The 13523-nt window shown below is 35.7% G+C and overlaps 5 protein-coding genes and 1 pseudogene across 5 annotated transcripts in view; 2 read left to right on the top strand and 4 right to left on the bottom strand.

The window, feature by feature from the left end:
• LOC125836307 (probable LRR receptor-like serine/threonine-protein kinase At3g47570) overlaps positions 1-155 on the bottom strand; it is a 38947-nt pseudogene extending 38792 nt beyond the window's left edge.
• LOC125836302 (receptor kinase-like protein Xa21) overlaps positions 1-561 on the bottom strand; it is a 66482-nt gene extending 65921 nt beyond the window's left edge. The window contains exon 1 of the mRNA XM_049515485.1: positions 282-561. Within this exon, the coding sequence (XP_049371442.1) occupies positions 282-501 (220 nt within the window). The 5' untranslated portion in view covers positions 502-561. The remainder of the gene's footprint in view (positions 1-281) is intronic.
• Positions 562-731: 170 nt separating this feature from the next.
• LOC125836411 (probable leucine-rich repeat receptor-like protein kinase At1g35710) lies at positions 732-2728 on the bottom strand. Its single transcript, XM_049515580.1, has 3 exons — positions 1819-2728; positions 880-1490; positions 732-767 (listed from the first exon to the last, which is right to left on the bottom strand). The coding sequence occupies exons 1-3, from the start codon at positions 2726-2728 to the stop codon at positions 732-734; spliced, it is 1557 nt and encodes a 518-aa protein (XP_049371537.1).
• Positions 2729-6462: 3734 nt separating this feature from the next.
• LOC125836409 (LRR receptor-like serine/threonine-protein kinase GSO2) lies at positions 6463-9174 on the top strand. The gene is made up of 4 exons (XM_049515579.1): positions 6463-6639; positions 6738-7371; positions 7510-9089; positions 9136-9174. Exons 1-4 carry the CDS (start codon positions 6463-6465, stop codon positions 9172-9174), a joined length of 2430 nt encoding a protein of 809 aa, XP_049371536.1.
• On the top strand, positions 9076-9781 carry LOC125836312 (probable LRR receptor-like serine/threonine-protein kinase At3g47570). Its single transcript, XM_049515496.1, has 2 exons — positions 9076-9510; positions 9602-9781. Exons 1-2 carry the CDS (start codon positions 9231-9233, stop codon positions 9733-9735), a joined length of 414 nt encoding a protein of 137 aa, XP_049371453.1. The 5' UTR covers positions 9076-9230; the 3' UTR covers positions 9736-9781.
• Positions 9782-10432: 651 nt separating this feature from the next.
• On the bottom strand, positions 10433-11632 carry LOC125836306 (protein EXORDIUM-like 7). The gene has a single exon (XM_049515491.1). It carries the CDS (start codon positions 11580-11582, stop codon positions 10563-10565), a length of 1020 nt encoding a protein of 339 aa, XP_049371448.1. The 5' UTR covers positions 11583-11632; the 3' UTR covers positions 10433-10562.
• Positions 11633-13523: the final 1891 nt, after the last annotated feature.

Below are 13523 nucleotides of genomic sequence, written 5' to 3'. Positions count from 1 at the left end.
GAATCCTTCTGTTGCTTGTTCAAGTTCATAGTAAGAAATTCTTTCATGTTTCCCTTTTACTGGAAAGACATCTGCTTTATCTGCATTCTTCTTTATCTTTCTCCATCTTAAAAATACATATGCGAGGGCTAATGCAAGAAATAGCATACCCACTCCCAAAAGGATGTACAAAACCAAGATTATCTTTTTTCTCTTTGACTTCTTCGGAGATTTGATGACGCATGGTGAAACATGAAACTTAGAGTCACCACAAAGGGCATAATTTTTCAAGAAAGATTGACTTGTGGCATTTGCAAAAGGACCACCCGTGGGAATCTCTCCACTGAGTTCATTAAATGAGAAGTTCAAGTATTTGAGATACACGAGAGCTTCTAATGACTTTGGAATTTCACCGGTTAGATTGTTATTGCTCAAATCCAATAATTCTAAGGCCAGCATTTTGCCAAATGAATCTGGAATAGGCCCATCTAATTTATTATGTGCTAGAGAAAGACTAAGCATTCTATCCAGACCCCCTAGTGTGCTAGGGATCTTACCATTAAAATCATTTTCTGACAGATCAACTAGTGTTGCAACCTTTAAATTTCCAATCTCCATAGGAATTTCCCCACTTAATAAATTAGACGAAACATCGAATTCTTTGAGATCTTGAAGGCTCCCCAAGTTTGCAGGTAAGGTCCAATTCAACCTGTTGTTAGCTAGCGAAAGATACCTCAAACTGGTAACGTTCCCTAAGCATGGCGGTATGGAACCAGAAACTTGATTTCCTGACAAATGTAATGCTCCAAGATTATATAAATTGCAGATGACATCTGGTATGGTTCCTACTAACTTGTTGTGAAGTAAGTAAAGTTCTTGAAGGTTCAGCATGCCTTGTACAGTATTTGGAATATCTCCAGTCAACTCATTGTTATACAAATTCATCTTTGTCACTTTAGTAAGATTACCAATTTCTTCGGGAATGATGCCCTTCAATTTACAACTATGTCCTTCAAACGATTGTAGAGAGTCAGAGAAATTCCCAACAGATGCCGGAAAAACACCATCCAATGGATTATATGCAAAACTGACAGCTTTTAGTTTCCTACATTTTGTCAAAGATATCAGGAAGCTCAATGCTGAATCACCGACAAAATTATTCTTCCCCAAGTTTAGAAACTCAAGGTATTTTAAGTTACCAAGTGATTCAGGAATTGGACCTGTGAAACTGTTAAATGTGAGGTCAAGTATTCTGAGTCTTGAGGAATTTGAGATAGAGGTAGAGATAAAACCACTCAGATTATTGGATCCACAATAAAGTTCTTCTAGGCTGGGCATTCCGCCACCCAAATCTGAAGGTAGAGTACCTGAAAGCCTGTTTTCTCTAAGTGATAGGATCTGCAATAATGACATGTTGAAAATGCTTGCCGGGACGGAACCAGTAAAGTTATTTATATCTAATCCCAAGTACCATAGTTTCTTAAGATTACCTAGCTCCGCTGGTATCTCTCCTGTCAAGAGGGGGAAATATATGAGTACCAATTTGGTGGGAAAGAAAAAACGAGGAAAGCTTTCTGCATTTTTCCAAGTTTTGTGGAATAACGCCACCTCGTTTATTTGGTATTCTATCATTAATGATAGATAGAAACTGATATCACAATCTCTCCGCAGTTGTTAAGCAGAATTATTTTATGAAATAGCACCAAGAAGAAATCATACGTATATTTAGTACTTTGATCCCAATTATGATTACTAATAATACAAGACCAGACTAGACAAAATTGTAGATATAAAGTTAAAAAAATATATATTTTTAAGGAAATATGATACTATATGTACCTTCCAGGTGCAGTCCTCCAAGATATAATTCTGTAAGAGCTGTCAAGTTGGCTAACTCTCTTGGTATCGTTCCAGTGAAATCATTTTCAGACAATGACAAGAGTTGAAGCTTTCTGCATTTTTCTATGTTTGGTGGAATAATGCCATCTAGGTAGTTGAATGAGATGGCAAATTGTTCCAAGTTTGGAAGATGGTCACATATAGTTGTTGGAAGCTTACCAGTAAGATTATTGTAGGTGAGATCAATCTTTTCTATTCGAGAAATGTTATAGATAGATGATGGTATAGATCCTGTGAGCTGATTAAACGACAGGTCTAAGAACGTCATGTAACGAAGATCACCGAGCTCTAGAGGGATCTCTCCTTCCAGAAAATTACTCTTCAACCTCAACATTTTCAGCTTTGTTAAATTTGAAAGGGAAGATGGAATTACCCCTGAAAATTGGTTCATCGAAAGGTACATGTCTCGAAGGTTAGGTAAGAAACTTAAAAATGATGGAATGGCACCCGTAAAGTTATTGCTTGTGACATTAATCAGTTTCAACCTCTGCAAATGAGCCAACTCTTGTGGCAAATCTCCACGGAAAGAGTTGTCACTAATGTCAAAGGAAACAAGAAATGAGAGGTTTCCAAGGTGTGGAGGAATGGTACCATGAAGTTTCATGCTAGAAATGTCTAACGCTGCGACTCGATGGTGTCGGGAGGTGCAAGTGATTCCAATCCAGGTGCAAACAGAGGTGGAAGAAGACCAGTTGGTTGCTAAGATGTTGTTAGGATCAGAAGAAGAAATGTGAGATTTGAAGGCAAGAAGAGCAGCTTCATCAGTAGTAATATTTGGAACAGTAGAGAGTGAAGTATGGAGCAGAATGAAAACCGAAAGAGCAAAGAGAAGATTGCAACTTCTTCCCATAACTATAGAAGATTGGTTTCTCTCTTTTTACTAAAACAAGAATTGATGAGGCAAATCAATGATTTATTTAATGAAATCAAATTCATACCAATATACTGTTGTTAGTCTCTGGAGTATTTATTTGGCTGAGAGTGTCAATATCGAGTTCGACAAGTTCTTTTAATGAAGAGTAGAAAATGGCATTAGGGTCCAACCCTACATGGAAAACTTCAACCTCAAATTTAAGTCTTAGTCTTTCTGATAAGTACTTGTGGCCTTGCATTTTGAGCACTTCCATTATTCGTTGCAGTGTTTTTTTTTGGGTTAAGACTCAACAGGGTCAACTGTTACTGGTATCGTTACGAGTAGGAGTGGCAAATGGGTGGATTAGATGGATTGAGTTAAAATGGATTGGATCACAATCCACCTATATAAAATATAGGTAAATAAGGATTTGGTCAAATATGATTTGGATAAAATAGTTGTAATCCACTTTAATCTCCTAAAGCCAAAACATATTAAGTCAAAGCAAAATTATTAATACCTCAACCCCTACCAAAAAAAGAAGTTTTATTTTTTTACCCTTCTCCACCCCCGAAAAAAAAAAATTTAATAAAAAAAAAAATTGTCAACCCTACCCCACCTCCCCAACCCCAAAAAAATCTTTTAAAACTTTATTTTTTTAATTTATTTTTTTTGCCAACCCTACTCCCACCCACACCCAAAAAAATTTCAAAATCCACCTCACCCCCCATATTTTAATTTCTATTTTCAAAAACAAATAGTGCAATCAGGAATTTTTTATGATAAGTGAGTGATATATGGATATATATGGATTATCATGTTTACCCATTTTGTCCATATTTGTATGAGCTTAAATAGGTTGAAGTCTATATTTACACATTTGAGAAAATATGAGTGATCTATTTAATTTAATATGGAAAAAATGGATCAATTTCACTTATATGAGCTGAAATTGTCACCCCTAGTTACGGATTCCATTTGAGGGCATACTTGAAGTGAATGTACTTCCCATCTTGGTTTTCTTTCTTTTCTTTGCAACGTTCATATTTATGTTCTCCGTTAAAATTTTGGCTCATTTATGCAAAAGCGGACCGTATTGAGTTATGGGTGCTCGAGCACCCATTAACCCCGATGAAAACTTTATATATCTATATAAGAAATGCTGAAAAAGTTATATAAAATATCCGTCAGCACCCGTTAAACAAAATGTCTTGTGGGTTCGTTGGTCATGAAGCTTCACATTGGGTGTTCGAATCCTTACGTAACCCCTAAAAAAAGTTCACAAAAATGAAACTTCTTCATAGTTTTTGACTTCTTTTTATATCTTTTCACATATTTTTTTCTTATATTTCTTTCTAGTTTTTCCATTTTCCTACTTTGTATTTCATTTACAAACTAAAAAAAATAATTAGTAAGCTTCTATTAAAAAAAAATTCTTGACTAGCAACTTTATGTTAAAGGAATTGAACACCCACGACCATCAAATCATGGATCCGTCACTGCATTTATGTCATTGTCGTTTGAAAAAAAGGCTTATCCATGCTTTTTTTTTAACTTCGATTTTGCAAAATCACTTTTTACTTCAACCAAACACCCAAATAACTTTTAACACTTTTCAATTGGGGTTTTGGATCAAATGTACTCTTTTTGTTTCATCTTCTTCAAGAACACATGAAGAACATCAAGAACTTTCAACGTTTTAACTCTTTCATTCCTTCATGAAATCACCTCAAATTTCGGTCATGTCAATAAAATAAAAAAAAATTAGAAAAGGCAAAATTGTAAAATCATTTGTTGAGTTAAAAAATCCACCCGGATTAAAAATATATATATTAAAAAAAACGAAATCAGTCCAAACTTTCGAAAATCTTCTTTGATTGGTGTTTTTGTTGTTATTATTGACACTAGATTTTTGTTCCCTAGTGTTTTTTGAGTCTATGCTCAAAATTTTAAGTAATTTGGAGTTGTGGGAAAATTTCTACTTGAAATTTTGAAACTTTGAAGAAATTTCAAGTGGATCTTGTTGAGTTAGTTAAATTTGAGCTCAAAGGATATTAAATTTTGGTATCTAGCTCGGAGGGAAGGTACTTTCGAAATTTGAGGTGATTGAAGAATAGAAGAAGTTGGAAATTTGGGAGTTGTTGATGTTCTTTTTGTGTTCTTGAGGAAGAAGAAGCAAAAATAATATATTTAATCTAAAACCTGAATTGAGAAGTGTTAAAAGTTGTTTGGGGTCTGGTTGACGTAAAAAAATGGTTTTGCAAAATCGAATTTAAAATTAATGGAATGAATGAGCCTTTTTTCAAACAGTAATGGCATAGATAATTGGAAAATAACAATTATAAAGTCCATTTGATTACATAAGAATAAGGTACAAACATTAATAAAATGACACAAGATTTATGATGCATGTATTGTTTCTGCAGTGTAATATTTGGAATTGAACTTCAGTATGAGAAAATTAAACTTGGCTATGATGGTGGAGCCAAGTTGAAAGAATCATATTAGATGCAAATTGCCTACATATATTGTCTTTTTTTCAAACAGTAAAGTTGTCAATCATCTTCAACCACTTTTTTCTAACCACATTTAATAGCATCCACAATGTAGTCTTTTAGGGGTCGTTTGGTTTGAAAATGAATTATGATGGGATAAGTTATGTTGGGATTAGTTATGATGGGATAAGTTGTGTTGGGATTATTTTTTATTGAGTGTTTGATTTGTTGTATTCAAAATAATAAATTTTAAGAATAATTTATTTGTTTACAAAAATGCCCTTCATTAATGTAAAAAGTGATATAACAAAAGGGTTGAAAGAGACATTTTTGTCATTTACCTATTTTATCCCGGGATAAGTTATTTCGGGATTACTATACCACCCAAGGAGAGGGATAACTTATCCCGGTACTAATTATTAATCCCGGGATAAGTTATCCCGAACTTGCCAACCAAACAACAAAATAAGCGGTACTATAATTTAATCCCGGGACTATTTGGTATTATCTCTCACACCAAACGACCCCTTAGAGTTTAAGAGTCTTGTTTAGAGAGGTATCATTCTCCTAATAGTTTTTATGATTTCTCTTATATTAGTTTCTCATATATAGGCCAATTTGTCAAAAAGATTATGCATATTTTAGTTTATTTTTTGTTGTCCAATTTAGCATCGTTCAAGGTTTTGCAATTGTTAACTTCCGCATGATGCCTTGTTATTTCGATCCCGACATACCTTAGTAACTCAACTAATGTGTGAATTGACTTTTAGGTTTCAGAGAAAATTGATGAAACAAATGTCAAGTTGCTTTTTCTTTTTTTTTTTTTACCGTGGTTTCCGGGCGTCGCTTTGCGAACCCGACTAGCTGTACCCACCGGGTCCCGCTGTTTCAAGGCGGGTCCACCACGGTTAGTTCCACGGGGCCCTGGAGACGCGGCCGGTTTGTAATGCCTCCAGTGGCCCTGCTGGGGCTCGAACCGGCGACCTGAAGGACTTTGTCCCAGGCCTTTACCAGCTGAGCTACCCCTCAGGGTTAAAATGTCAAGTTGCTTGTTTACAATTAATATCATATCCCTACAAGTCTTGATCATAGGTGAACCAATACAATGTATAGTTACTTACACACCTGCAAAGGTAGGTATCAATTACTGAAGCCAATTAAGGCGTCATGATTCCAGTTAGCTGAATATTTTCTCCATTTGTTAGCTTAGGATTGTCATCTGTTTACCGTTCTGTCATGGAGAAAGGCTGTATTCATCTTGCTGTTGTACTTCTGCTTCTTCAGCAAATGAGTACTTGTTCGTCAATCGTTAATATCACTACTGATCAAACAGCACTTCTTGCCTTGCAATCTCAAATATCTTTATACAATCCTCATAGTGTTTTAGCAAGAGACTGGTCTACTTCCACCCCGGTCTGTAGTTGGATTGGAGTTACTTGTAGCCTTCGCCACCAAGAATCACTGCCTTAAATCTTTCTAGTATGAACCTTAAAGGAATGGTTCCGCCACAGCTTGGAAATCTCTCGTTTCTCATTTCTCTCGATATCAGAAACAATAACTTCCATGGGAGTTTGCCTGAGGAGTTAGCTCATTTGAGGAGATTGAAAATGATCAATGCAATGAACAACAACTTTACTGGTGCAATCCCCTCATTTTTCGGCCTGTTACCAAATCTTCATTCCTTGTACCTTTCGTTTAACCAATTATCTGGTAATATCCCTCCGTCTATTTTTAATATAACAAAGCTAAAGAATTTAAGACTTCGAGGGAATTTTCTTACAGGAGAAATTCCTCAAGAAATCAGTAGCCTTTGTTGCCTGAATTCAATAGACCTGCAAGATAATAAGCTTACAAGCTCTATACCACCAACTATGTTTAACCAGTCATCGCTTAGACAGATTGGCCTGACAAATAACATTCTTTATGGGAAACTACCGGGAAATGTATGCGACAATCTTCCAAATTTAGAGCATCTTAGGCTTTCAAGAAATCGATTTGATGGCTTGATTCCTCCAAATCTGCAGAACTGCTCTAAACTTCAAATACTATCATTGTCTGTAAATGATTTCGCTGGAACCATACCAGCAGAGATCGGGAACCTAACTATGCTGACAAGTCTGCAACTTGGGCTTACCTACTTGAAAGGTATTGTAATGTTATGTTTCATCTAGCACACTTCATGCAAGTGCTTTCCCGCGTATCTTTTTCCTTGAAGCATCAGAAATGGGATTCAGTATTTTGCATGCTTTTCGGTCACTAGAGTGTTATTTCCTAATTTGGCAGGTGAAATACCAAGGGAGTTTGGATATCTTCAAAGACTCCAACTATTTGGATTGTATCAAAACAGGTTGAGTGGTTCAATTCCAGCAAGCCTTTTCAACATTTCAACCCTCCAAATCTTGATAATTGTGGATTGTCAGCTATCGGGGAGTCTACCGTCAAATGTAGGGCAAGGGACACCAAATCTCAAGGAAATTTATTTGGGAATAAATAATCTCACTGGAGTCTTCCCTGCTTCTATTTCCAATGCTTCAAGACTCACTGTTCTAGACCTTTCTAACAATATCCTATCAGGTTCCATTCCTGATTCCCTTGGTAATTTGGAATTCCTTGAAGTTCTACAGATAGGCCATAACAAGTTGATCTATCAGAATCCCACTTCACAATTAACTTTCCTGACTTCACTGACAAGATGTCGAAATCTAAGAGAACTGGTCATTGCACCAAATCCCTTAAACGGCATTCTTCCAGTTTCTATTGGTAATTTCTCGAGCTCTCTCCAAATATTTTCTGCACCAAGGTGCAAACTCAGAGGCATTATCCCAGAAGAAATTGGAAACCTAACAAATGTGTCATCGATATCACTATTTGCCAATGACTTGACAGGATTCATCCCAAAAACTGTTAAAGGTTTGCAGAAGTTTCAAAGGATTCTTATACAAAGTAACATGATAAGCGGGACCATACCGGATGAAATTTGTCATTTACAAAATATAGGAGACATGAGTTTAAGGGAAAACAAAATTTCAGGTCCGTTGCCATCGTGTTTGGGGAATCTTACTAGTTTGAGGAATCTTTATATATCTTCCAACAGATTGAACTCGAGTTTACCTGAGAGCCTGTGGAGCCTTCAAGATCTATTGGTACTTCTTGCTACATCAAATTCATTTTCTGGTGTTCTATCCCCTCAAATTGGAAATCTGAAGGCTATCAGTTACATTGATTTGTCATACAATAACTTTTCAGGCATGATCCCTAGCAGTATGGGAAGTCTACAGAAAATGATCGAACTTCCTCTATCACACAACAGACTAGATGGCCCCATTCCAGAGTCTTTTGGGAAGTTGTTGAGCTTGGAATTCTTGGATTTGAGTTATAACAACTTGTCTGGAGAAATACCAAAGTCCTCAGAAGCTCTTATGTACCTCAAATACCTTAATGTTTCCTTCAATGAACTCAGTGGAGAAATTCCAACTGGTGGACCTTTTGCAAACTTCACCAATCAGTCATTTCTGTCTAATAATGCATTATGTGGTGCATCAAGGCTCCAAGTGCCTCCTTGCCAAGGCAAATCTCATCGGAGGACGAGGAGAAAAAGAGTGCTTTACTTGTTTCTGTATAGCCTTTTGGGAATAACATCTGTAATTGTTGCATCAGCTGTTGGATTTCTGATTTTAAGAAGAAGAAAAAGAAATGAACCATTGGGATCAACTGAAGTATCATCCATGAGGGCCCATGAAAGAGTTTCCCATTATGAACTTCGACAAGCAACAAATGGATTCAGAGAGGACAATTTGCTTGGTAGTGGGAGTTTTAGCAAGGTGTACAAAGGGGTAAAGGATGGGACGATATTCGCAGTAAAGGTATTCAAACTGGAACTTGAAGGTGCATTCAAGAGCTTTGATGCAGAATGTGAGATCTTACGCAACCTTCGCCATCAGAACCTGACAAAAGTCACAACTTCTTGTTCCACCCCTAACTTCAAGGCCTTAATATTGGAGTACATGCCAAATGGCACCCTTGACAAATGGTTACACTCTCATGACTTATTCTTAGACATGTTGCAGAGGTTGGACATAATGATCGATGTAGCATCTGCTTTAGACTATCTCCATAACGGTTATTCAGAGCCAGTGGTGCATTGTGATTTGAAGCCTAGCAACATTTTGCTAGATGAAAACATGGTTGGCCATTTAAGTGATTTTGGGATTGCAAAACTGTTAGGTGCAGAAGATAGTTTTAGACAAACTAAGACTATTGGAACCATTGGATACATCGCGCCAGGTACATAGAACTTCTTCTCTTTCCTTTATCTTTCTTGCATAATGATTCATCTGTGTTCTTTGAACTAATTATTTCTCACTTGTCATTGTAGAGTATGGACAAGATGGACTTGTATCAACAAGTTGCGACGTGTACAGCTTTGGCATTGTGATGATGGAAGCATTCACAAGGAGGAAGCCTAGTGATGAAATGTTTACTGGGGATTTGACCCTAAACATTGGGTAAACGACTCACTTCCTACCGGAGTTGCACAAATTGTTGATGCAGATTTGATAAGGCTAAAGGAAGAACCTCTAAATGCAAAGATGCAATGCTTTATTTCTGTCATGGAACTGGCTTTAAGCTGCACTTCAGTGTCGCGAGACGCTAGAGTCAACGTGAAAGAAGCTCTTTTGGGACTCAAGAAGATACGACTTCAATTGGTCACAAGCTAAACATTGAAGTGTGGATTTTAAGCCAGAAAGTTCACTCTTTGTTATGTCAAATAGGCCTGTTTTGTTTATTTGTTAACTAGTCACCTTTATATTTCCATCATAGGCAAATTATTTTCCTAAACTTGTTTTGCCTCTATTGAACAAGTTCATTATCTCCAAAAGCAGGACTCGAGAAAGTTATGATGAAAGAAGCATGCAGTATACAGATTGTAAAATGGTAATCTAACTCCAGTAATTAGCAGAACATTTGACAGGTGATTACTCATAATTTTCATTGAAAAATAAAGCAGTTGTTTGTCAAAAGCACTGCATCATGTCATCTTCAAGTTTTCATTGCTAGCCTTGTGTAATATTGATACTTTTCTTGTCACTGTTGATATACACTGCAGCATTGAATATCTAAAAGCATATCCAGCAACTGAAACTTACTTTAAGGTACACCAAATTATTCTTTCCTGCTAATTAATGCATAGGCCACAATGACAATAAACAATAACGCTATTATTTTCTGAAGCATACATTAGGGGAAACGAAAGAAATTACATAACGCGATATACTTAAACAGGCATAATTTAACTTGAAAACAACTCTGTACAAGAAGAACATCCTTCTATTTGCCTAATCCATGGCATTAGGACCAAAGCATCTTCTCCTGAGTGGATTCCAGACCCATTGAACAAGAAACTTTCTCCCTTTCACACCATGTAAATTGAAACCATTCCCCCTAAAATCCTTATAAACTTGTCCAACATATCCACCACCAGCACCAGTCCCATAAACTCCCAAACACAAATCAGCAATCTCAGTAGGTGAAATAGGATTATCCCCAGCATACCAAGCATTCACAAGAGGGTTACTAGAGACCTCAGCTAGCTCATGAGCTATCACACTGATCATTCCATCGACCCCCGGATCACCATTTGGCGCCCCCATTAAGTTGTTTCCTCCATTTCTTGTGTTTGGTGGTGGCTTCCCTGAATTCTTAGGCCAAGCAAAAGGATAAGCACAAAAACCAGGACATTGTTTCCCACTATAACCAACCCAAGCATAAGGGACTGTCACTCCAAGAATTGATGGAAATGTAAAGTAATGAAAACCACATACAGCCCTACAAAATTCTTGAACTTGAACATCATAAGATGTTAACACTAAGTAAACTCCATTCTTATAATTCAACGGTATAGATTCACGGTATGATCTTACTGCATTCTTGATCACATATTGCATTGATAATCTGCTAAGGTACTTCCCTTGTGAGTACTTAAAGTCAAAGAATTCACCAGAAAGTGAAATAGTTGAGATGTTTTGCCCAGTTTGATCTGTGTAAAGCCGAACGGTATGCCACCAATCAGCTACAGAAGGATGAGGTGCATAAGAAGAAGATGAAAAGGAGTTGAGGAAGTCTCTAATTGTGGCTTGATGAGAAGGGTTCCAATGGCCATACCATATTACATAAAGTTTTATAGGAGAAGAAAGAACAGGTCCCATATGGTATTCAAGATTAACAAGATCAGAGGAGCCTTCATAGTTCTTGTTTTCATTATATGGAATCCAAGAAAAGGCAACAAGTGAAAAGCAAGATGAAGATAGAAGCAAGAAGAAATGGAGATAATGAAAAAAATGAAACTTATTATCCATGTCTCTAGGTTTCTTTGTCAGTATAGAGATAAAGGGGGTCTCTTTATATAGAGGGAATTAGAAGATATGTTGGATTCTTCAAATTACTTTTATATTCTTTCTTTGGATGGAGACAATGAAAACATTGAAAAGCATGTTGACATTATGCATACTACATAAATATGTCCTTTAATTTGGCTTAAGTTGACATCTATGTCCTCCAACTTTATGCAGTTACGTAGGATGTCGTGTAGGACATGAATTGATACGTAGGACGCCAAGTAGAACGCATATGTCTATTTGTTCAACTATATACAAGTTTAAGTGTCTACTTGTGCAAACTCAAAATTGGTGGACATAGATACCTGATGAGGCCAAATTAAAGGGCACGTTTATGTGTTACGCCTTTGTTGTATCATTGATTTCTTTTAGTTCAATGATGGTTATGCATGTTACTACCTCTTTTTCTTTATTCCATCTATAATGACTAAAGAAATAGTAGTTGGACCCTGTCTGTTTAATTAACCAACCTTCTAATGTATTTTGTGCCAGTATTTATACCAATTCTGGTAAAACATTGGGATCTGTTAAAGAACATTTGTTTACAATTTACTCAAAAGTGGTCTACCACTGACTCCCTTCACCAACCCCTCATCTGGTATTCAAAATTCACTGGTTCGACTAATCTATATATTAGTGTCACATAGAGTTTGTAAAAGGGGCTAGAGTTCCCTACGTAAGATTTCTCCGTTCCCAAGCTCGAATCATCGACATCTTAATTGTTAAAAACTCTACAGACTACATATCTTGATTGTATACAAATTTCACACAGACTTACACGGTTTCTAGACTACTCCACATGTTACCTTAATATCTCGAATTAAATCCTCATATTTTTTTTCATATATTATCATGACTAACTTTAAACTTGTTTTAACAATCGTCCCTTTTTATCTATTATATGGCTCATATATCTCTCTTTCAACTTAACCTGTCGAGTCATACTTCTTCATAAAGAAAATGACTTTTTGAAATAATAACTATTAGTTGAGTGATTATCTGAGAAATTAACTATAATCTTTCTTTTTCAATCAATAAAGGGTTACTCCATATTTTCTACTAAAACATAAACCAAAATTTTGAGTAAAAATCAATTTAATGTGTAAAAATAAAACAAAATGATGAATGTCACTGTGTTAAAGCAAGCATGTGATACCCTTTTTCTTTTTCATTTTGCCTTATTTATATATAGTCATTATTTCTTTGTCAACATCTTTGACAATTTGTTTCCCCCATCCTAGGAGAAATGTCATCTTCACACTTGAATCATGGGGTAACATGCATTAATTAATTATATTGCTCACATATTTCTATTTTCTACTGAGGCAATTGTCAATTAGTATTAAAGATTAAATCACCATTTTCACTTAATTTTTCCCTAATTTTGACCATCTATCACTAATCCAAAAAAGTTGAACTTTTCACTTTGGAGAACAATCATAACCTTCAATTGTTTATTGCATAAAAGCTCTTAAACTAGCGGCAGAGTCTCAGGGTGTTAAATAAAAGTAATGTCTATTTAATAGATATTAAATTCTTTTTGACTTTTTCTATGTCTATTTTTTATATTTTAAATGTTTTAGTAAAAATTCTAACTCCGTTATTGTTTTCGTCCTCCAAGAGATTATTACAAAGAATATTAGAGGTATTCAAACTAAATCATGTGAACACTTTTGTGTATACTTTTTTGATGATCTTTTAATTTATTTATTTGTGACAATAAAAGATAACTTTTGTAACGACTTTTTACTTTCTATGATGACTTTAGACATCGAAAAAAAATCCCTTTTTTATGATGAGTGAAAAGATGATCATTCGAGGAATGAATTTACAAAAGAGAGTTTTTTGTATTAATAATAAATAAATAATAATGATATACTGCAAATATAGAGTTAAGTAGTA

Source organism: Solanum verrucosum, unplaced genomic scaffold, assembly GCF_900185275.1.
Source record: "Solanum verrucosum unplaced genomic scaffold, falcon-dt-bn FXZP01000278.1, whole genome shotgun sequence".
In the NCBI taxonomy this organism is placed as follows: Eukaryota; Viridiplantae; Streptophyta; class Magnoliopsida; order Solanales; family Solanaceae; genus Solanum; species Solanum verrucosum.
The sequence above is the reverse complement of the archived record's forward strand: the minus strand, read 5'-3'. Positions and strand labels throughout refer to the sequence as shown.

Coding starts and splice junctions, on each gene's coding strand:
- LOC125836411 (XM_049515580.1), bottom strand. CDS start 2,728: ATGGGAAGAAGTTGCAATCTTCTCTTTGCTCTTTCGGTTTTCATTCTG. Junction 1,491..1,818: donor TGGAGGACTGCACCTGGAAG/GTACATATAGTA, acceptor CCCTCTTGACAG/GAGAGATACCAGCGGAGCTA. Junction 768..879: donor CTGGAGATATTCCAAATACT/GTACAAGGCATG, acceptor TACATTTGTCAG/GAAATCAAGTTTCTGGTTCC.
- LOC125836306 (XM_049515491.1), bottom strand. CDS start 11,582: ATGGATAATAAGTTTCATTTTTTTCATTATCTCCATTTCTTCTTGCTT.
- LOC125836409 (XM_049515579.1), top strand. CDS start 6,463: ATGGAGAAAGGCTGTATTCATCTTGCTGTTGTACTTCTGCTTCTTCAG. Junction 6,640..6,737: donor ACTGGTCTACTTCCACCCCG/GTCTGTAGTTGG, acceptor GTTCCGCCACAG/CTTGGAAATCTCTCGTTTCT. Junction 9,090..9,135: donor GGACGATATTCGCAGTAAAG/GTATTCAAACTG, acceptor GCTTTGATGCAG/AATGTGAGATCTTACGCAAC.
- LOC125836312 (XM_049515496.1), top strand. CDS start 9,231: ATGCCAAATGGCACCCTTGACAAATGGTTACACTCTCATGACTTATTC. Junction 9,511..9,601: donor CATTGGATACATCGCGCCAG/GTACATAGAACT, acceptor TTGTCATTGTAG/AGTATGGACAAGATGGACTT.